Below are 23,760 nucleotides of genomic sequence, written 5' to 3'. Positions count from 1 at the left end.
CCATTTGGACAAGTACAAAGATCAGTGACAGCATGACAGGGCTCTTCTTCTATTCCATCAGTAGCTGAAAGTTCTGCCTTCAGGAAGAAAGTAAATCCTTCTGTCAAACTGGGTGAAGAACCAAACAGAACAAAATTATAATGAAAGAAACAGCAGCTAGTTTGAACCACACCTAAGCATTCTTAGTCTTTTTGCTCTATTGTGAAAGTGCAAGCACAATTACTGGTTAACTGAGACATAAGTTAACCTGAATACAGTTCTGTGGAAGTAGGTACTATAATAGAATCTTTGAAGCATTATAAGTCTGACAAAAATCTTAGACGCATTCAAGTCAGTGATACCATCTTACATTCAAAGAAGTGAGGAACCAATACCTTAGCTCCAATTTCACAAGTATCCAAGAGAGAACCCAATGTCACATCCCAAAGGCGAACCTACAGAGGAAAGATGCACTGAGTACTTAGGCAAAACTAGACTCCATGTAAACCGGGGAAACTTCTCAGCTGCAATCACTCACAGTGGAATCACCGCTTCCTGAAACAAGAAGCCCATGTGGATAATCTGGGGAACGAATGAAGTCAAGGCAGGATACATATCTGTCATCAACGTCAGAAATAAAGCGATTTAGTACCCCACTTAATCTGCCAATAAAATCTTCGGAACAGCATACATGATTCGATGTTTAATCGTGTCAAGGGCACATAAAAAGCCAAAATCTTTTCAAAATTTCTATTCAAAACACCTGGCCTCGAACTTCAACGCATAGACACTTACTCAGAATGACCCAAGCAAAAAGTTTGTCTCTCGTGAGCCCCATCCAATGGATTCTTGGGAACCACAGTAACCTGTTGCAATTACAAAATGATACAAGATTGGTATAAGAACAACCTAGAAGTTTAACTGATAGACAAGTAAATAGCCTTACACGAATTTTATAATCCCGATCAGCACTGACAATGAACCGTCCATCTGGAGAAAATTCCTGCAACAGATCCTTCACTTAATTAACACAACGACGAAGCATTCAAAAGCATACAGGTCATCATGACGTCAAGGATGGACAGTCACGCCAAAAATTAGCAAATATTTAAGCATTACCAAAATCAATAAAAGAATTTAACATTTGAGTTCTCTTTCAAAAAATTAACAACAGTTTAAACTTTATCTGGGTATGTTGGACACAGAGAAGGGGATAAAAGGGACACCTTGAAAAAGAAACCAACTTACCAAGCTAGCGATGATGCTGCAATAGTGAGCCAGCATTGGTGCTGCTTTTTAATCAGGCAAAGCCTGATTTTCAGCATCCTCCTTTAAACTCACAACCCAAACAACTCCAAGCTTATCAGCAAAACACACAAATAGGCCATCATTGCTTACTGCAACAGCACTTACTCTCTTCTCACAACACCTACAAAATTAGCAACCGTGATGGAGCCATCAGTTTAACAAGAGTAAGAAATTCAGTAGAAGTCAGAAATGAAACTAATGGCAGAGTGCCAAAGGGGAAAAAACAAAAAGAACAGTTCAACAAGCAGGCAGAAGGAATTTGCCACTTCAGTCTCAAATTGAGTTCAAATGAAAATTAACAAATAGATATGTCTCACGAAAGAGTGCAAATGAGAGATTGATCGCACATCAAATGAACCTCCTCCCATGTCATTTGCAAATTAAACTCATTCTATGAGCAGGAAATCATCAGTACTTCACATGAAAAAAATAAAGCAGAAGCACACTCATCGCATCAAACAGAAACGAAAACGAAAGATCAAGAATGAATCGACCGAACGCCGCACCTGGTGAGAGCGAGAATTGGAGAGAGAGGAAGCCGAACCGGGCGCCACCGAATCGTGGGGAGGCGGAGTCTCCGACCACGTGAGCAGATCTGAAGTCGAAGTGTGAGGCTTCCTCACCGGCGTGCACCTATCCAGTTTCTTCCTTTTCCCCAGAACAAAAAAAAAAGGAAGAACACCCAAGAAAGAACTCACGCCGAACACCTCCGCCAATTCGAGCCTCGCTCCGCTCTCGTTCCCCGCGAACGCGGCCCCGAAGAACGGGCTCCGCGCGGCGAGGACGCACCGGTGGACAGGGACCTCGCGGCCGTCGCCGGCGACGATCGCGGCGTTGGAGAAGGACGAGCCGGCGCCGGCGCGCGGGCGCTCGAAGATCGATTCGAGGCTGTCGGAGAGCCTCCTCAGGGCTTCCGTATCCGGCGGCGTCGCGTATGAGGAGGGAGCCTCCGTGCCGGTCGGCGTGGAGCACACGCCGCTGCTGTAGCTGGTTTCGTTCGAACCGGAGAGCCCCGAGTCCACCATGTCGCCACCTCCCCGGCAAACGCCGCACGGAAGCCAAGGCGCTTCGAACGCGAGGACGATGCGGCGCTTCAAGAAGAACCCAAGTGGGAGTCGAGAGCCCCTTACACGAGAAGAGAGAGAGACAGAGTTGCTGGACTATAGACAGAGAAGAAGGGAGCTAAGGGTGCGACCATTATGCTCCAGAAATCAAATTCTTGCCAGAAATTGATTTCTTGAAGAGAAATCTATTTGGTAAAACTTGACTAATTCTGCTTTAGAAATTGATTTCTGGAACAGAAATCTGTTTTGATTTGTTGATTTTTTTTGCATCTAAAAAAATTTAAATTTTACTCAAAGTGGGTGGCCACAGGTATTATAAGCCATTCTGTAAAGTTTTCAAATTTTTGATTTTTTTTTTAATTTTTTTTGGGCACCTAAAAAATTTAAATTTCACTCAAAGTGGATGGCCACAGGTATTCTAAGCCATTTTGTGAATTTTTTTATATTTTTGGGCACCTCAAAAAATTTAAATTTTACTCAAAGTGGGTGGCTACAGATATTCTAAGCCATTCTGTGAAGTTTTCAAATTTGTTATTATTTTTTTATTTTTTTGGGCACCTAAAAAAATTTAAATTTCACTCAAAGTGGGTGGCCACAGGTATTTTAAGCCATTTTTTGAAGTTTTGAAAATTTTTATTTATTTTTTATTTTTATTTTTTTTGGGCACCTCAAAAAATTTAAATTTCACTCAAAGTAGGTAGCCACAGCTATTTTAAGCCATTTTGTGAAGTTTTGAAATTTTTGATTTTTTTTTTGCACCTCAAAAAATTTAAATTTCACTCAAAGTGGATGGCCATATGTGTTTTAAGCTATTCTGTGAAGTTTTGAAATTTTTGATTTTTTTTTTATTTTTTTAAAAAAATTCACCAAATTTCATATTTTCCCGAAATCTGACTTTTTTTTTATTTTCTGGAAATTTTTATGAATTTTTCTAGAATTTTTCAATTTTTATGCATTTTCTGAAAAAAAAAATTTATTGAGAAAATAGGGAGAATGCATTCCGGAATCAAGAAGCTACAAAAAGTAGCTTCTCTTTTTCTTGCCAAAAACTCATTCCGGAATAAAAAATGCATTCTGGAATCAAGAATGCATTATGGAATCAAGTATTTTTAACAAACGCATTTTTATTCCAGAATGCAAAAATCTCTCCAGAATGCATTCCGGAAATTTTTTAACAAACGCCATTCTGTTCCGGAATGCATTCCGGAACAGAATTTTTATTCCGGAATGCATTCCATGAGCACCCTAAGACGCCATTGTTTCCGGGGAGAGAGAGAGACAGAGAGAAGGAGAGTCAACAGGGTGGTGGAGGAATCAGCAGAGAGAGAGAGAGAGAGAGAGAGAGAGAACATGCGGGTGAGGGCGGGCAACGCAAAATTAGCGACGAACAAATGTTCGTCGCTAATTTTCCATGGCTCAATCTTTTTTTATGTAGTATAATTTTACGATGAAATTAACGACGATGGTAATTAGCGACGATTTATTATATTAAAAATTCAGCAAATAAAAAATTTTACGACAAACTTCATGTTCATCGCAAAAGGTTAATCCCAAATTTTCGTCGTAAAATTCTGTCGCAAATTAGCGAAACTGGGGGATCCAACTTCCAGTTTCCTTCATAAAAATTGAAACAGTAGAAAATATTTTCTAGTTCATTTCCACGTTTTAGCCAAATATTGGAAAATATTGTCAATTTCCTAAAAATATTTTTCAGAAATGTTATATTTTCCTCGAAACAAACGGAGTCTCAAATTTTTTTTAAAAGATTTGTATTGCATGAAGATGTTTTAGTAATACAATTTTTTTAAAAATAATTATCAGAAATAAGCTTCCCTAAATTTAGTTAAATGGGTCGGGTTGGGTATGGGTCAAGATTTTTATCTTGTGATAAATGGATCATAAATGGGTTAAATGGGTCAAGTTAGGTCGGACTATTTATAACCAAACCCAAATCCGACCCGACCTATCCATTTAACAGATCTAATTCTGTCAAAACTCAAAAAGGCGGAATCGAAAAACATACAAAAGAAAAGGAAAGATAAATGGTTACAGTACAGTTTATGCCTAACAAGGGGAAGTGGGGGAAGATCAGAGCCTTCAAAATTCCGAAAGCCAAAATCAGCATAACTACATGAAGAGAGCACTCAAAATTAGGCTAGCAACATCACGACGAACATCAATCTGTTTTGGGATAGAGACTGACGTGGAATGGATATCTATCTCTAGCAGAATCTGTTTAGGGATAGAGACTCCTCACAAAATAGAAAGCAGGCGCCCGCAGTTCGCATCAGAGAGAGCCCACGCACTCGAGAAAAGAGGAGAAGGGAGACGACGTGGGGCAATCGCTCTTTCAAAAACTCACGTCCCGGCGCTGCCGGCCTTCTGCCGCTTCCACCACCTTACACGTGATCATCGGCAAGGTCACTCCTCTTCCTCCTCGTTGAAAATTGGCCTTTGGAAGAGGATGTACGGGAATCGGTTTGGATCGATCAAGAGGGATTGAAGTCGACAATTCCGGTCTGATATACACACAAGGAGAGAAAATCATTCTCAGATTTGCATTTTCTTTCACTGAGCCGAGTCGGCCTGAGAGATCATGATTTTCTGACCACCGATCGTCGTCGAGTTTGGCGATTCATCTTACTGGTTATTGCCACCACATTGTCCGACGATTTCTGACTTCGTCGTCGATCGCCTTTTCGCAGCCACGAACCAGGTAAAACTCTCTCCTCTTATCCTCTGTTACATTCTGTCTTATGTAGATAGGTAGCCGAGAGTCCAATTTTCTGAATAAGATTAAACCAAGGTGAAATCCACTATATATGAGACTGATAGTGTCGTATATTCATCTAATTCTATCTTATGGTTGTGCGTTTGCGTCGGAAATGGTTACAATCCACTCATTCACCGTTTGCATAACATGGATTCCAATCCTCATTTTATACTTGATTTTGTTATGAGATTTTTCCACTGTGACTGAATCTGTGCTTTCTCTTCGATTTGTGGCATATGGTTTGATGTCCGAGTGGTTCACGGATGAAAGGCCAATCCCCTCGCCGGAGTTGCTCGCGGTTAAAGGCCAGTTTGTTACTTCCCTCTGCTTGTTGTGTTTATGCGTTGTTTGAGATATATTAGTCGGTGAATAGAAACGGCCCTCCGTCCATAATGGTGTTTGATGGCCGGTGGTGATGAAGCCGGCGGGATGGTTCTGGTGGTGGATGGTGATGTCGGCTGTCAACATCTGGCTGAAGCTCCGGCATGAGATATACGGTGAAGAAGAACAGAAAATAAGAAAAGAAATAATAAAAATAAAATAGAAAAATAAAAAAAGAGTATAATAAAGAGGTCAGGTCGGATATGATTAATTGATCTGGGCCGGGTGTTATAAGATTGAGAGATATGGATCAGATAAAGATAAACAATGGGCCGACTGAAATTGGTATTGAATCTGGACAAAATTTGATAAGTTGGCTATATTTAGATTGGGCCCAGAGTGATCCGAAAATCAGACCCAACCTGGACCTCTGTGGTCCGAGCAAGACCCACAATCAGACTAGCCATTTGGACTGGGTTCCCCTGACCCGGTCCGAAGTCTCTTTTTCAATAATAAAAAATAAGAATAAAAAAATTCAGAAAATTCAGGAAAATATAAAAATGTGGGAAAAGCTAAAAAAAATTAAAATTCATTTAGTTTAGGGCTTTTAAGAAACATTTTGGGCTTAAACAAAATTTGATTCAAAATTGAATAAACCTTTGGAGTTTTACCATAGGGATTTTTTTTTTGGTAAGGTACCATAGGGATTTTTTTATTGCTTTTTCTTTTAGAGACGATGCTAGGTTGCTATTGGTGCACTTTTATTTCGATTTTACTTTATTGCATACTTTTAATACATTGATTGTGGTTTTTCCTTTTTTAGAATGATTAGGTTAAATCTAGGATTTCAATGAACACAAACATGGCATGGACACTTAGTGGATGAAAACTTTTGGACTCATAATTGCATGCAACCACCAATGGATTTAGAGATGTAAATGGAGAGAAAAGATCTTCAGCTTGCTCCTAAAGATTTCCATAAGCAGTCTCAACCTCATGCAACGTACTAAAGGCCCTCTATAAATTGCCCAGCCAGGGAAGAGCATATGTACGAAGCTGGACTAGGTGTATTCTTTTGCCGTAAAGACCGTCGCACGATTGCCCAAGAAGCATCTAGGAGAGTAGAACTAAATGTTCTTCCAGCAATTCCAAATGCCAATAAAACCAGCCGTTCATCCATGGAAAGATGAACAGGAGGCCTTGCCATCTCGCCTCTAGCAATCCATTTCACCATAAATTCATAAAATGCTAATTTGCTATTGTCATCTTGCATCACAATTTCAACAATGTAGTTGCATACACTCCACGGTGGACAAAGAGCTATAGTTTGATCCATTGCCTAAGAACAGTGGCATGAACAAAGTCACAAATGGAAAGGACAAACCAAGAAATGCACATATATAAGTGCAGAACTTCAAGGATCAAGACCGAACATGTTAATGGCATACCTTGCACCTCTCAATTATCAACACCAATGTGTCCAACTTGCCTTTCTTAACACAGCTTTGTATACATTCAGAGAATACTTCCATCAACAACATATAGCCAGATTTCAGAGTTAGATCTACATATTTCAAGGCAACATTTATTTGATCTGCCAAAAGGAGCAAGTGAGTATGGGAACCTCACAACATTGGATGATCAGATATCTTGTCATGATGATGAATCTTCAAAGCAAATATACAAACAAAGTGAGGCAGGAGCAACGGTGAAGGAAATTTTCCAGAATGTGACTCAGCAGGGATCCAAGTACCCTGATTATTGTGATCTTTTAAATTTATTTGTTCTACTCTTTCACTGTCCTGATGAACCCTGACTGTGTCACATTTTGAAATTTTCCAAATGTTGATCAACCTTGTCAAACCAAAATTCAACATATTAATCTCTAAAAATCTAGTTAGTTTAATGGATGTAAAGATAACATATTATGCTCTTGATGCGAAAGGGGAAATTATTATTGCTAGTTGTGAGTGCTCATGAGCAAAAGTTCTTACTGAATGAATATTTTCAGAGTCCGCTTACAAAACTCTGAAGTTTTTATTTAGATGCAAAATGAGACTATTTTCTATAGCACAAATAGCAAAAAAGCTAGTTGGTTTTTCTTTAAAAATGTGGACATAATGAAACCAATTGATTACACTAAGCTTATAAATGCAATCTTCTCGAATTGGAGTTACGTTGATGAAGTAGTTACAATGTCTATTTACATGTGTTCAACTTCTATAATTGCAGTGTCCACTAATTGAGATTTAAGTTAGTATTTGGATGTAATGCAGGGTAACACTTACAGAGAACGAAAAAAACTAGCTTTGACTCTGGATGATACCAAGACAATTGTGACCAAACTCCATCAGATGATGAACATTCAAGTTGGCATCATCATAGCTGTTATGTGGCTCCTTATTCTAGGATTCGCCATGAAAATGTTTCTACTTCTCATAAGCTCCCAATTGCTACTTGTGGTATTCATATTTGGAAACTCCTGTAAGATGACATTTGAAGCGATTATTTTCTTGTTTGTGATGCATCCGTTTGACGTGGGCGATCGTTATGAAGTCGATGGGGTCCACGTACACAAGCGAATAGAGCTTTGTGCTTTCAACGGATGTTCAAAATATATGTTTCTAAACCATGATGCAGTGTTTTTCAGATGACGGTGGTAGAGATGATCATTTTAACGACTATTTACCTGAGATACGATAACCAGAAAATGATAATTCCAAACATGGTTTTTGCTACTAAGGCCATCAGTTACTACTATCGAAGTCCTGATATGGGATATGTAGTTGAATTCCAAACATTGTTCTTGTTATTCTCTATTTCATCGTGGCAATCTTCTCAATTGGTTTAGATATATGCACATAGAATTCAATTGCATCTTCCATATCAGGACTTCGATAGTAGTTACTGATGGCCTTAGTAGCAAGAACAATGTTCGGAATTATTATCTTTCTGGTTGTCATATCTTAGGAAAACAGTCATTAAGATGTTCATCTCTTCTACCACCATTTGAAACACAGTGCATCATGTTTAAAAATATATATTTTGAACATCTATTGAAAGCACAGAGCTCTATTCACTTGTGTACCTGGACCCCATTGACTTTACAATGATGGTCTACGTCAAATGGATGCATCACTAACAAGAAAATAATCGCTTCAAATGTCATATTGTAGGAGCTTCCAAATATGAAAAGCACAAGCAGCCATTGGGAGCTTATTAGAAGCAGAAACTTTGTCGTGGCAATTCCTAGTATAAGGAGCCATATAATGGCTATGAGTATGCCAACTAGAATATTCACCATCCGATGGAGTTTGTTCACAGCTGCCTTAGTATCATCCATGCATCAAAAGTTAGTGCTCTTAGGTCTTTCAAAGCATAACTTGCAGTACATCCAAATGCAAACTTACAGCTCAATTAGTGGACACTGCAACTATAGAAGTTCAACACAATTAGATAGACATTGTAATCGAGTAACTCTAATTCAAGAAGATTGCATTTATAAGCCTCGTGCAATAAATTGGTTTCATTATATCAACATTTTTTAAAAAGCGCAAACTAGTTTTTTGCTATTTGAGCAATAGAAAATGGTCTTATTTTGCATCTAAATTAAAATTAAGGAGTGCTTTGACCCAACTCTGAAAATATTAATTCAATAAGAAGTTTTGCTCATGAGCACTCATAACTAGCAATAATTATTCATCCTTTCACATCAAGAGCAGGATCTATTACCTTAACAGCCACTAAACTAACTAGATTTCTAGAGATTAATCTGTTGAACTTTGGTTCGACAAGTTAGATTAATATATGTTAAATCTATAACAACTGGCGCCTTCTAAGGTTTATTTTATACGATAAAAAGTTATCTTGCTCAATACTTATGGTGAGACATTGAACAAATTGCAAGATTTTCATTGAACCTTAAATGACCATCTAAATGCAATCCCAGACACAAAGGCTGAGAGGTTCCCATTGTGGCGCATTGGATACTTTTAGGCTGGTCGGTTGTCAAGGACCACAGATGAGGTCACAATTAGTTATCTCTTAATTGTATATCAACATCCCATGACTTACCTTAGAATTACATTGTTATTAATTCCTTCTTCTTATACACGACCTCGTTTGACTTCTACCAACCTTTCAATTAAGTGCTAAAAGAATCAAGACAACAACGTTAGATACTTTCTATGATCTATTACCACCCAGCTTTTAAGGATGATTTGCTAATTTTCTGGCTCTCAGATACTCTTTCAAGTAGACTCGTTGTCTTAACAGCCTCATCTTCTGGCATAAATCGCATCAAGTCCTCTAGGCATATGTGCCCGACATGAAACAGCAATTCAAAAGACCGATAAAAAATTAGACTAGTGACTAAGAAGTTTATAGAGCTGATAAAGATACAAAGAGAACATAAATGGAAAGACACGGCATGGATTAATGGAGAATGGGTAGTTCTGAATTTTAGCAGAGCAGACTATTCAGCTCCTAAAATAATTTTACAAAATGATGCCAAAATTGATAGATAAGATAAAGTTCGGGGCTTCTTCTCGAATAGTTTGGCCTACTGTAATATAAAGGATTAATATGGCCAAGACGATGACATGGTTAGGGATCATTAGGACAAGGAAAGAGTAGAACAAAAAAATTTAAAAGATCACAATAATGAGACGCATCTGGATCCCTGGTAAGTCACATCTTGGAAAATTTTCTTCGCCATACCTCTCACCTCACTTTCGCTATTTATTTACTTCGAAGATTCATCATCATCACTAGATATCTACTCATCCAGTGTCGTGAGGTTCCCATACCGCACCAAATTCATTAGCCCCTTCATGTTCCAGATAAATACATTCTTGTGACTCAGTTTATGCAAGTGATCGATTATGATCCCTTCTTCCCCCTTGTCCTTTCCTCTAGGACTCTTCTGTACTCTCCAGCTAACTATCACTCTCCTACTACCTTTCTCCGGCAATTAAGCTGCATTAAGGTCAAGACCCACTGAAAGGTTCAATGAGACGAGTGGTTTTTTATAGTGCGAGGACAAATAAATGGCACCGTGCCCCCGACATGCTTCGGAGACGGCATTTCTTTGGTTCATGTGTCATAAACAACTGCTTGTACGTAGCTGGTGGTGAGAATGAGGGTGTTCACCGTAGGTTCTTCAAGCCTAGAAACTGTACACTAAACTCAGTTCCTTGGTTATGTATTTTCGGAAATTTCTTGCCTCAGTGATATGGAACTGCATCCAGATGAGGCCAAAAGCTTGTCAAAATCGGATTTGAAGAAGTTAAATGGATGCGCACTCCAAATTAAAGCTCAAATGTCCCACTTTAGAGTCGCTGATGCACCTAGGGGACCAATGGACCCGTTATGCAACTAGACGAACCGACGGGCTCGAAGTCAACGATCTCGGATTGAGCTCAAATTTGGTCGGTTGAAGCGAAACGGCGAGTTGATCAATACTCACAATTGTGACTAACGATGGATTTTCGCGATTCGGGGTCATTTAGATGGGTTTTCCTTTTTTTTAGTATTTTTTATGGGTTAATTTAGTAAAGGGTAGTTTCGTAATTTTACGTTTTGATGTTTACTAATCCTAGTAGGGTTAGGTTTGGAGATATATAAGCTTGTTTTAGGGTTTTGTTTGATCAGACTTTGGATATTTTGATTTGATAATCATACTTGGAGGACGAATTATTCTTCTGTTGAATTTTCTTGTTCAGTCAATCTTTCTATCGCGTTTCGGCATCAATTGGTATTAGAGCACAGGTTGCTTACATCAATGGTTGAACAGAATCGCGGTCGTGGACGGTAGGCTCGTGGTGGCCGGGGCGTGGAGGCGTTCCTGAAGCAGACGACCAACCATGTCTAAGAGATTTGCGAGACGTAGAAATTGAAGAACAGAGAAGACGAATCTAGGATTTGGAGCGACAACTTGCGGAGGCAAGGTTGGGCGTTCAATCCGAAGAAGAAGCAGAATTTGAGGATCCATCCGATGATGAAGAGGAGGATGTAAACCCTTTCGGGATTCCGAATCAGGGGCGGAATCGAGGAGTATGACCTGGAAATCAGCGTTCTTCGCAAATTTTCGGGATGAAGATCGAGATTCCCGAGTTTAATGGTAAGGCTCATCCTGATGAGTTTATCGATTGGTTACATACAATAGAGAGGATCTTTGATATTAATGATTTGACTGAAGAGCAGAAAGTTAAATTAGTGGCTATTAGGTTACGAAAACATACATCGATATGGTGGGAGCATGTGAAAAGACAGCGTGCTAGAGAGGGGAAATCAAAAGTAAACCACTGGGATAAGATGAAGAAATTGTTGCAGAAGAAATTTTTACCTATTCATTATAAGCAGGAGGCATTTATTGAGTATCACAACACTAAGTAGCGAGATTTAACGTTCGAGCAGTATACCGAGGAGTTTGATCGTTTGCAGATGCATTGTGATGTGGCTGAGGAAGATGAGCAAACAATTGCTCGATATTTGGCAGGCTTGCGGTATGAAATTTCTGATGTTGTCCAATTACAGCAATATTGGACCTATGAGGATGTGTGCAGGTTAGCCTTGAAGGTGGAAGGTCAGTGTAAAAGGATGAACGTGAATTCCAAATTTCAGAATCGTTGGTCAGGCAAAGAATCCCGAGGAAAAGCGAGAACATCTGCAGCAAATTCGACACCAGTCGCAGTTAAGGATGCGAGTTCTAAACCTACATCCAGGGATTCGGGCATTTTGCTGCTGATTGTCCAAACCGACAGATTGTGACGCTTGTTGATAATCCAGTCATTGATGAAGGTCCAGTTTATGATGAATTTGAAGGCGAAGAAGAGGATGCGGATGCGGAACAGGAAGGGATTATCTATGCTGATTCTGGTGAGTCCCTAGTCGTTAGAAGAATATTAAATGTTGTCGTAGCGGATGATGAATCATGGCTTAGACATAATATTTTTCATGCTAAGTGCACTAGTAGAGGAAAAGTATGCAGCATGATAATAGATGATGGGAGTTGCGAGAATGTGGTGTCCACAACTATGGTGGAAAAGTTGGGGTTGAAAACAGAAGATCATCCTCAACCATACAAGCTGTCGTGGCTTAGAAAAGGGAACGAGGTGAAGGTGAGCAAAAGGTGTCTTGTGCAATTTTCAATTGGAAAAAATTACATCGATGAGGTGTGGTGTGATGTAGTCTTAATGGATGCTTGCCATATTTTATTGGGAAGGCCGTGGCAGTTTGACAGAAAGACACAGCATGATGGTTTCAGAAATACCTATACCTTCAAGAAGGATGGTCGAACCATTATCTTAGGTCCTTCAGATTTGAGAAAAGAAGTGAAGAATAATCTGTTGTCTAGGTCAAAATTTCAAGAAGAGGCAATGAATGCGCCTGGGCTTTTTGCCATTGCAGTGATGGAGCGAAATTCTGACAGTCCCGAAATTCCTACCCAAATTCTACCCTTACTTGAGGAGTTTGTTGATGTTGTACCGGAAGAGATGCCACCTGGGTTGCCGCCCATGAGAGACATTCAGCATTGTATTGACTTTATTCTGGGAGCTGTTATTCCTCATAAGGCAGCTTACAGAATGATTCCTAAGGAACATGAGAAACTACAGAGACAAGTGCAAGAGCTGTTAGAGAAAGGCGCAATTCGAGATAGCATGAGTCCCTGTGCAGTGCCGGCCTTACTGGTTCCTAAGAAAGATGGGTCGTGGAGGATGTACATAGATAGCAGAGTTGTTAACAAAATTACAATCAAGTATCGATCCCCTATTCCACGATTTGATGATTTGATTGATCAGTTACATGGGACGGTTATCTTTTTGAAGATAGACTTGAGGAGTGGTTATCATCAGATTAGGATGCGACCTAGAGATGAGTGGAAGACGGCGTTTAAGACTAGAGATGGTCTGTTTGAGTGGATGGTGATGCCCTTTGGATTGTCTAACGTGCCGAGCACTTTTATGAGGTTGATGAATCAGGTTTTTTGTTCTTTTATTGACCAATTTGTTGTCATTTATTTCGATGATATTTTGGTTTTTAGTACTTCAATTGAGCAACACGTGCAGCACTTGAGAAGAGTATTTGAGACATTGAGGGAGCAGAAATTATATGCTAATACCAAAAAATGTCACTTTTTAACTGATCATGTAACCTTTTTGTGTTATATTATGTTGAAGGAAGGCATTCAGATGGATCCAATTAAGGTCGAAGCCATTACGAATTAGGGTGTTTCGAAGAATATTCATGAGGTACGCAGCTTTCATGGGCTATCGTCCTTTTATAGGAGGTTTATTCGAGATTTTAGCACTATTATTGCGCCTCTTACGGATTGTCTGAAGGGAGACAGATTTGTGTGAACTAAAGAGGCAGACGCGTTTCAATTGTTGAAGAAAAAAGTGACTGAAGCCCCAGTTTTAGTGCTTCCAGATTTTGGTGAGGTTTTCGAGGTGCATTGTAATGCCTCAGGCGTTAGTATTGGGGGCGTCTTGAGCCAGAAAAATAAACCTCTGGCGTTCTACATTGAGAAGTTGAATGAAGCGAAGAGAAGATATTCGACTTATGACAAGGAATTTTACGCCATTGTGAGGAGCTTAGAGCATTGGAGGCACTATCTTATCTCGAAAGAATTTATTTTATATTCTGACCATGAAGCCTTGAAGTACATTAATGGGCAGCATAAGTTGAATGCTAGGCATGCAAAGTGGGTGGAGTTTCTTCAGGTTTTTAGTTTTGCCATTAAACATACGGCAGGAGCGCTGAATAAAGTAGCAGATGCATTGAGCAGAAGACATTCTCTACTGTCTACGATGCAAGTGAGAATTTTGGGCTTTGATTCTTTTAAGGATTTGTATGCTGATGATCCTTCTTTTGGAGATATTTGGAGGAAGTGCAAAACAGGGCCCTTTCAACAGTTTTTGGTTGTGGAGGGTTTTCTTTTCAAAGGCAATAGGCTGTGTATCCCTCAATGTTCTTTGAGGGAATCTATTATTACTGAGAGTCATGCAGGGGGTCTAGCTAGGCAATTTGGAGTGGATAAGACGATGGCCTTACTGTGTGAGCACTTTTATTGGCCCAGAATGGAGCATGACATGACTCGATTTGTAGAGAGGTGTATAGTATGTCATGTGGCAAAAACCAGAGGTACCAATGCTGGTTTATATATGCCTCTACCTATTCCCGATGATGTATGTCATGTGGCCTTACTATGTGAGCACTTTAATCAGCCTTGATTTCGTCTTGGGATTGCCAAGAACACAGCGGAATAAGGATTCCATAATGGTGGTTATCGACATATTTTCGAAGATGGCTGAAATTTAAAAAAAAATCATTATTTAATTTTTTTTATAAAACAATTTGAACTCTAATTACCATGTATTGTAAGTGCATTGATCTCTAATTACAATACTTGGCTTGGGTTTTATAAGCAATGATTCTAATGCTTTTTCGTTCCCATTAGATGTGGGACTCTCGGCTTGCCTTGAACACCTTTATTGTGTAACTCTTGACTTGTCTTCACGCAAAAGCCAAGAGTCCTACATTGAATGGGAATGAAGAGATCATCAGAAGGGGTTGTGTATAAAACCCAAGCCAAACCATGAGCATGTGAAGTTGTATGCCTTTTGTAGCTACGATCATTTGCTAGTTAAGAGCAAAGGGTTCAATTGGACTGCCTAGAACCGGACCCGACCAATGGTCCGGTTCCTGGTTCTATGATTTACCGGTTCAATTTTTCTAAAATTCAGGGACCAGTCTTCCCGGTTCCGAGCGGAACCAGACCGAACCGGGAACCGATTATCCCTACAATTTACATTTGAATTATAATTTATATTGAATAATTCATTATTTCATAATTTTATAATTCATTATTTTTTTAGTTCATTATTTTTTTTAAAATTTTAAATTACGAATTGGTTCGAAACCGGAACTGGAATCGGAAATGCTAGGGGCGGTTCCGGTTTCGATTCACACATAGCCACGAACCGGAAATGCCGGTTTTTAATCGTGGCCATGTCTAACCATGAGGCTCTTATGTATGGAATCCTGCAAGCTTTTCTCATTTGTGTTTCTCCTTCGTTTGAGGTAGTCGATCGCTGACTGTTTTTCTTGGGTATTGAAAGAGGGGAATAGGAGAGCGCGGACTTTCTTTTTCCCTTTTGATAGTGAAGTGATACGGTATGTGGGGAATTTGCACCTTTTTATAAGCACTTTAGGAGGTTAATTTTAGGATACGTGTAAAAATGACAGAAAATTGTTTAACAGACTGACCAAACCCCACCTCACGTTGAAACCAACCAACGCTTCTTATTCGGGAAAATGAGAAAACAACCATCTATATAAAACAAACTGCAAGGAACACTTCTCTTGAAATCCACAGAAGAAGTCAGCGTGATCCCGGACCATCCACGTGGATCTGTGGGGGCTGGCTCACCAACCATCCTCTTTCCTAGCCTGAAATATTGCACACAACTATAATGCCAATCACGAGGAAACTCTAGCAGTTCAACCTTCCCTCGCTGACAGTCAATCCATTCAAATGCATGGATCTTAAGATTAGGTTGTTAAGACAATGAGTCTATTTGAAAGAACATCTAAGAGCCAGAATAAAAGACTCGGCGGTAAAAGATCGTAGAAAGTATCTGGCGTTGTTATCTTAACTCTTTTAGCACTTGATTGAAATGCTGGCATAAGTCAAATGAGGTCGTACATAAAAAGAATAAAATAATGACAATATAATAGCCATAACGAGGAAAGACCGAACAGAAAAGCGTCCGAGTCCAGAGAGAACCGAATCTCACGCAACCGGTCATCAGCTCAGATGATTTTTTTTTTGAAAGCCGAAACATAGATAAACATCTTTTTATTTATTATTTTTCTCAAGTACATAGACATATATAATAGATACTATACTAAACAGCCACTAAAATAATTTCAGGAACAATCTCCTCCTCCGGCCTCGTTTTCTTCAACATTCGGTAGACAAACTTGGGGAATTCGATTACCACCAGTCTTAGGACTCGTAATAAAAAGGGGAAGAAATTGACCCATTGTAAAAATCTCTAGATGGCAAATAACAACTGACCCACCAAAAGAAGCCCCACCAGTGCGGCCCATCCCACTATTACAACCCCAACTGTTCGATATGCGGTTTCGCTTTTGTCGTCCTGGGTCAATACTGAAATGGCCATATCAAAAGCCCCTGTCGCCCAGAGAAAGGAAGCCCCCATCACCCACATGGCCATCCCCGTGACGATCCGTTGCTTGACATATTCACCGATTATAAGTAATAAAATCACCCTGAGGGACCCAATAAAACTTATTACATTGCATATTACGAAAAATTTATACTTGTAGGGGAATTTGTAGGCCATGACTGCAGTACCCGCAGCATGTATCGTACTATTTTGGCCATTTTTCAAGTCATTCGGCCAAACCCCACCGGGTGGGGAGATACTAACTTGGAAAGCCATGGTGGCCAACAGTATGGCCACCACCATGAGTAGACATGGCCAAAGGCCGGTTTCGGCCCGAAACCGGCCCGGTCAAACCCAAGCCCGCAATTCGGAACCTAAACCGGCCAGTGGCCTGCGGGCCCAGTTCCAGTTTCAAATTATATTTGTTTTAAAAAATAATAATGAAAGTTAATTAAAAAATCATTATTTAATTGTTTTTATAAAACAATTTGAACTCTAATTGCCATGTATTGTAAGTGCATTGATCTCTAATTACAATACTCGGCTTGGGTGTACTAAACTCTAATTACAAGGCTTGGCTTGGGTTTTATACGCAATGATTCTAATGCTTTTTCGTTCCCATTCGATGTGGGACTCTCGGCTTGCCTTGAACACCTTTATTGTGTGACTCTTGACTTGTCTTCATGCAAATGCCAAGAGTCCCACATTGAATGGGAATGAAGAGACCATCAAAGGGGTTGTGTATAAAATCCAAGCCAAACTATGAGCATGTAAAGTTGTAAGCCTTTTGTAGCTACGATCCTTTGCTAGTTAAGAGCAAAGGGTTCCATTGGACCGCCTAGAACCGAACCCGACCAATGGTCCGGCTCCCGGTTCTATGAATTGTCGGTCCGATTTTTCTAAAATTGAGGAACCGGTCTTACCGGTTCTGAGCGGAACCGGACCGAACCTGGAACCGATTATCCCTACAATTTACATTTTGATTACAATTTATATTCAATAATTCATTATTTCAAAATTTTATAATTCATTATTTTTTATGTCATTATTTTTTTTAATTTTTAAATTACGAATTGGTTCGAAACTGGAACCGGAATCGGAACCACTAGGGGCGGTTCTGATTCAAGTTCACACATGGCCACGAACTGGAACCGTCGGTTCTGAATCATGGCCATGTCTAACCATGAGACTCTTATGTATGGAATCCTGCCAGCTTTTCATATTTGTGTTTCTCCTTCGTTTGAGGTAGTCCATCGCCGACTGTTTTTTTTTTGGGTATTGAAAGAAGGGAATAGGAGAACGCAGATTTTCTTTTTCCCCTTCGGTATTGAAGTGATATGGAATGTAGGGAATCTGCACCTTTTTATAAGCACTTTAGGAGGTTAATTTTAGGATACATGTAAAAATGACCGAGAATTTTTTAACAGACTGACCAAGCCCCACCTCACGTTAAAACCAACCAACGCTTCTTATTCGGGAAAATGAGAAAACAACCATCTATATAAAACAAACTGCAAGGAACACTTCTCTTGAAATCCACAGAAGAAGTCAGCATGATCCCGGACCATCCACGTGGATCTGTGGGGGCTGGCTCACCAACCATCCTCTTTCCTAGCCTGAAATACTGTACACAACTATAATGCCAATCATGAGAATACTCTAGCAGTTCAGCCTTCCCTCGCTGACAGTCAATCCATTCAAATGCATCGACCTTAAAATTATGTTATTAAGACAATGAGTCTATTTGAAAGAACATCTAAGAGCCAGAATAAAAGACTTGGCGGTAAAAGATCGTAGAAAGTATCTGGCGTTGTTATCTTAACTCTTTTAGCACTTGATTGAAATGCTAGTATAAGTCAAATGAGGTCGTACATAAAAAGAATAAAATAATGACAATATAATAGCCATAACGAGGAAAGACCGAACAGAAAAGCATCCGAGTCCAGAGAGAACCGAATCTCACGCAACCCGTCATCAGCTCATATGATTTTTTTTTTAAAGCCGAAACATAGATAAACATCTTTTTATTTATTATTTTTCTCAAGTACATAGACATATATAATAGATACTATACTAAACAGCCACTAAACTTATTTCAGGAACAATCTGCTCCTCCGGCCTCTTCAACATTCGGTAGAAAAACTTGGGGAATTCGATTACCACCGGTCTTAGGACTCGTAATAAAAAGGAGAAGAAATTGACCCATTGTAAAAATCTCCAGATGGCAAACAACAATTGACCCACCAAAAGAAGCCCCACCAGTGCGGCCCATCCCACTACTACAACCCCAACTGTTCGATATGCGGTTTCGCTTTTGTCGTCCCGGGCCAATACTGAAATGGCCATATCAAAAGACCCTGTCGCCCAGAGAAAGGAAGCCCCCATCACCCACATGGCCATCCCCGTGACGATCCGTCACTTGACATATTCACCGATTATAAGTAATAAAATCACCCTGAGGGACCCAATAAAACTTATTACATTGCATATTACAAAAAATTTATACTTGTAGGGGAATTTTTAGGCCATGACTTCAGTACCCGCAGCATGTATTGTACTATTTTGGCCATTTTTCAAGTTATTCGGCCAAACCCCACCGGGTGGGGACATACTGACTTGGAAAGCCATGATGGCCAACAGTATGGCCACCACCATGAGTAGACATGGCCAAAGGCCGGTTTCGGCCCGAAACCGGCCCGGTCAAACCCTAGCCCGCAATTCGGAATCGAAACCGGCCAGTGGCCTGCGGGCCTAGTTCCAGTTCCAAATTATATATTTTTTTAAAAATAATAATGAAATTTAATTAAAAAACATTATTTAATTTTTTTTATAAAACAATTTGAACTCTAATTGCCATTTATTGTAAGTGCATTGATCTCTAATTACAATACTCGGCTTGGGTGTACTAAACTCTAATTACAAGGCTTGGCTTGGGTTTTATACGCAATGATTCTAATGCTTTTTCGTTCCCATTCGATGTGGGACCTCGGCTTGCCTTGAACACCTTTATTGTGTGACTCTTGACTTGTCTTCATGCAAATGCCAAGAGTCCCACATTGAATGGGAATGAAGAGACAATCACAGGGGTTGTGCATAAAACCCAAGCCAAATCATGAGCATGTAAAGTGGTATGCCTATTGTAGCTACGATCCTTTGCTAATTAAGAGCAAAGGGCTCCATCGGACCGCCTAGAACCGGACCCGACCAATGGTCCGGTTCCCGGTTCTATGATTTGCCGGTCCGATTTTTCTAAAATTGAGGGACCGGTCTTTCCGATTTCGAGCGGAACTGGACCAAACCGAGAACCGATTATCCCTACAATTTACATTTTGATTACAATTTATATTCAATAATTCATTATTTCATAATTTTATAATTCATAATTTTTTTTAATTGTTAAATTACGATTTGGTTCGAAATCGGAACCGGAATCGGAACCGCTAGGGGCGGTTCCGGTTCCGGTTCACACATGGCCACGAACCGGAACCGCCGGTTCCGAATCGTGGCCATGTCTTACCATGAGGCTCTTATGTATGGAACCCTGCCAGCTTTTTTCATTTGTGTTTCTCCTTCGTCTGAGGTAGTCGATCGCCGACTGTTCTTTTTTGGTATTGAAAGAGGGGAATAGGAGAGCGCGGACTTTCTTTTTCCCTCTTAGTATTGAAGTGATATGGAATGCGGGGAATCCGCACCTTTTTATATGCACTTTAGGAGGTTAATTTTAGGATACATGTAAAAATGACCGAGAATTTTTTAACAGACTGACCAAGCCCCACCCCACGTTGAAACCAACCAACGCTTCTTATTCGGGAAAATGAGAAAACAACCATCTATATAAAAGAAACTGCAATGACCACTTCTCTTGAAATCCACAGAAGAAGTCAGCGTGATCCCGGACCATCAACGTGGATCTGTGGGGGCTGGCTCACCAACCATCCTCTTTCCTAGCCTGAAATATTGTACATAACTATAATTCCAATCACGAGGAAACTCTAGCAGTTCAGCCTTCCCTCGCTGACAGTCAATCCATTCAAATGCATGGACTTTAAGATTAGGCTGTTAAGACAATGAGTCTATTTGAAAGAACATCTAAGAGCCAGAAAAAAAGACTGGGCGGTAAAAGATCGTAGAAAGTATCTAGCGTTGTTATCTTAACTCTTTTAGCACTTGATTGAAATGTTGGTATAAGTCAAATGAGGTCATATATAAAACGAATAAAATAATGGCAATATAATTCTAAGGTAAGTCATGGGATGCAGGTATATAATTAAGTGATATCTAATTGTGACCTCATCTAAGGTTCTTGACAACCGACCAGCCCAAAAATACACAATACGCCACAATTAGAACCTCTTAGCCTTTGTGTCTAGGATTGCATTTAAACGGTGCTCGACCCGGTGGTCCTGCTTGAGTGGGTGAGCTTGATCTTGATCGTAGGTGCACTAGTTTGTAGCCTCACCATATCTTATCTTAGGAAGAAGACTATGTAGGAGCTCATGCTATGGAATTGGGAGGAAATGGTGTTGATGTTGATATGTGGGAGGTTGGTCTCTAGTTGGGGCATCTGAATCATTGTGTTTTTTATTGAGAGCAACCTTGGTACGTGAAAAATGGTTCTTTATTTGATTTATGGATTGAGGAAAGCAGTGCAGAATTGTCTATGGTTGGGGCTGATCTTGCTAGCATGGCACTTCCTATTTGATAAAAAGGTTGAGAGAGACCACTAGCAAGAACCTTCGGTTGGCGACCAAGATCTTGGTGAGTTTCTCGGTTGGCATAGTTATTTAGCTTGCGAAGACTCTTATAGTCAAGATCTTGGCATATTTCTTCCACGTGAGCACCTATTTCGATAGGATTCAGTAGGCTTTGTTCAATCAGCATGTGTTCGAGACACTTTCAGGCCCGTTAGTCGAGATGAGGAAAATGGAAGAAGCAAAGGAGAAGATTGCAGTCGAAGTTGAGAAGCTACAGAAGGCAAGGGCTTTATACCTCTCGACCTTAATGCGGCTTAATTGCTAGCGAATGGTAGTGGGAGAGTGTAGAGCAAACTATTCAGCTCCTAAAAGTATTTTGCAAGATGATGCCAAAATTGATAGATAAGATAAAGTTTGGAGATTTTTCTCGAATAGTTTATCCTATTGTATAAAAAGGCTTAATGTGGCCAAAACAATGATATGGATAGGGATCATCTGGATAGTGAAAGAGTAGAACAAAAAATTTTAAAGGATGCCAATAATAAGGCATACTTGGATCCTGCTAAGCCACACTCTGGAAAATTTTATTCGGCGCTGCCCTGGCCTCACTTTCGCTATTTATTTGCTTCATAGATTCATCATCCCCAGATATTTGCTCATCCAATGTCGTGAGGTTCCCATGCCGCACCAAATTCATTAGCTTCTTTATATTCCAGGGAGATCCATTTTTTGGACTCAGTTTATGTAAGTGATCGATTGTGATCCCCTCATCCCCTTTTCCTTTCTTTTAGGACTCTTCTGCACTCTCCAGCTACATATCACTCTCCCACTACCTTTTGCTGGCTATTAAGCCGCATTAAGGTTGGGAAGTATCATAGCCATTGCCTTCTGCAACTTCTCAGCTTCGACTGCAATATTCTCCTTCTCTTCCTCCATTTTCCTCATCTCGACTAAGGGGCTTGAAAGTGTCTTGCTCACATGCTGATTGAACAAAGCCTACTGAATCCTATCAAAGTAGGTGCTCACGTGAAAGGAAGATGCCAAGATCTTTACTATAGGAGTCTTCGCAAGCCAAATAATAGTGCCAACCAAGAAACTCACCATGACCTTGGTCACTAACCGAAGGTTCTTACTATTGGTGTCTCTCTCAATCTTTTTATCAAACAGGAAGTAGCAAGACTAGCCTAAGCCACAAACAATTCTGCACTGCTTTCCTCAACTCATAAATTAAATAGAGAAGCCTTTTCCACGTACCAAAGGTCCTCTCAATAAAGAACACAATGATCCTAATGTCCTAACTTGAGACCAACCTCCCACATATCAACACCAACACCATTACCTCCCAGTTCTGCAGCATGAGTTTCCACAAAGTCTTCTTCCTAAGATGTGGAATGGTGAGGCTACAAACTAGTGCATCAATGATAAAGATCAAACTCACCAACTTAAGCAGGACCACTAGGTCCAGCACCATCTAAATGCAATCCCAGACACAGGCTAGGAGATTCTAATTGTGGCGCATTGTGTACTTTTGGGCTGGTTAGTTGTGAATGACCTTGGATGAGGTCACAATTAGTTATTACTTAATTATATACCAGCATCCCATGACTTACCTTATATTGTCATTATTTCCTTCTTTTTATACACGACCTCATTTTACTTGTACCAATCTTTCAATCAAGTGCTAAATGAATCAAGATAACAACGCTAGATACTTTCTACGATCTTTTACCACCCAGTCTTTTTAAGGATGATTTGCTAATTTTCTGGCTCTCAGATATTCTTTCAAATAGACTCATTGTCTTAACAGCTTAATCTTTGGGCATAAACCGTATCAAGTCCTCTAGGTATATGTACTCGACATAGAAACAACAAGTCAAAAGGCCAATAAAAAAACAAGACCAGTGATTAAGAAGGTTATAGAGCTGATAGAGATACAAAGAGAGCATAGATGGAAAGACACGGCATGGATTAATGTAGAATGAGTAGTTTTGAATTGTAGCAAGGCAAAGTATTCAGCTCCTAAAATAATTTTGCAAGATGATGCCAAAATTGATAGATAAGATAAAGTTTGGGGCTTCTTCTCGAATAGTTAGGTCTACTGTAATATAAAGGCTTAATATGGCCACGACAACGACACGATTAGAGATCATCAGGATAGTGAAAGAGTAAAACAAAAAAATTTAAAAGATTACAATAATGAGGCATATCTAAATCCCTGCTGAGCTATATCCTGGAAAAATAAAAACTAGGCCCACTGGAAATGCTAGAGACGAAGGCCCGTGTGAAAAGGAGAAAGTTGAGCAAAGATTATGGGTGCTGAGGATTGAGCACATGCACAAAAAGACGTGGATAACAAACTCTCTCTCATCTAACTGTATGGATCAGAGTATATAAAGGTGAATTTTGCTCGTTAGAAGGGGAGATGA

General features: G+C 39.8%; 2 protein-coding genes and 1 pseudogene across 4 annotated transcripts; all 3 read right to left on the bottom strand.

The window, feature by feature from the left end:
* Nucleotides 1-15: 15 nt before the first annotated feature.
* LOC130136679 (uncharacterized) lies at nucleotides 16-2,328 on the bottom strand. Of its 3 annotated transcripts, none has more exons than XM_056306786.1 (7): nucleotides 1,794-2,328; nucleotides 1,228-1,308; nucleotides 926-982; nucleotides 775-845; nucleotides 518-596; nucleotides 375-434; nucleotides 16-108 (listed from the first exon to the last, which is right to left on the bottom strand). In XM_056306786.1, the coding sequence occupies exons 2-6, from the start codon at nucleotides 1,302-1,304 to the stop codon at nucleotides 416-418; spliced, it is 303 nt and encodes a 100-aa protein (XP_056162761.1). In that variant the 5' UTR covers nucleotides 1,305-1,308; nucleotides 1,794-2,328; the 3' UTR covers nucleotides 16-108; nucleotides 375-415. The 3 variants fall into 3 exon arrangements, with proteins under 3 accessions (XP_056162761.1, XP_056162759.1, XP_056162760.1); XM_056306784.1 differs by having other exon boundaries at nucleotides 1,228-1,408; nucleotides 1,794-2,327; XM_056306785.1 differs by having other exon boundaries at nucleotides 22-73; nucleotides 369-434; nucleotides 1,228-1,408; nucleotides 1,794-2,327.
* A 4,123-nt stretch (nucleotides 2,329-6,451) lies between these two features.
* On the bottom strand, nucleotides 6,452-7,386 carry LOC130136643 (pentatricopeptide repeat-containing protein At1g26460, mitochondrial-like). The gene is made up of 2 exons (XM_056306740.1): nucleotides 6,894-7,386; nucleotides 6,452-6,784 (listed from the first exon to the last, which is right to left on the bottom strand). Exons 1-2 carry the CDS (start codon nucleotides 6,984-6,986, stop codon nucleotides 6,452-6,454), a joined length of 426 nt encoding a protein of 141 aa, XP_056162715.1. The 5' UTR covers nucleotides 6,987-7,386.
* Nucleotides 7,387-9,640: 2,254 nt separating this feature from the next.
* LOC130136642 (mechanosensitive ion channel protein 6-like) lies at nucleotides 9,641-22,805 on the bottom strand (annotated as a pseudogene).
* Nucleotides 22,806-23,760: the final 955 nt, after the last annotated feature.

Source organism: Syzygium oleosum, unplaced genomic scaffold (assembly GCF_021117445.2).
Source record: "Syzygium oleosum isolate NSW1041296 unplaced genomic scaffold, Sole_v2.1 Sole_v2.47, whole genome shotgun sequence".
Lineage (NCBI taxonomy): Eukaryota > Viridiplantae > Streptophyta > Magnoliopsida > Myrtales > Myrtaceae > Syzygium > Syzygium oleosum.
Note: the sequence above shows the minus strand (reverse complement) of the source record. Positions and strands in the feature narration are given on the sequence as shown.

Coding starts and splice junctions, on each gene's coding strand:
- LOC130136679 (XM_056306784.1), bottom strand. CDS start 1,263: ATGCTGGCTCACTATTGCAGCATCATCGCTAGCTTG. Junction 983..1,227: donor GCAGCATCATCGCTAGCTTG/GTAAGTTGGTTT, acceptor GATCTGTTGCAG/GAATTTTCTCCAGATGGACG. Junction 109..374: donor CTTGTGAAATTGGAGCTAAG/GTATTGGTTCCT, acceptor TTCTTCACCCAG/TTTGACAGAAGGATTTACTT.
- LOC130136643 (XM_056306740.1), bottom strand. CDS start 6,986: ATGTTGTTGATGGAAGTATTCTCTGAATGTATACAAAGCTGTGTTAAG. Junction 6,785..6,893: donor TGATAATTGAGAGGTGCAAG/GTATGCCATTAA, acceptor CACTGTTCTTAG/GCAATGGATCAAACTATAGC.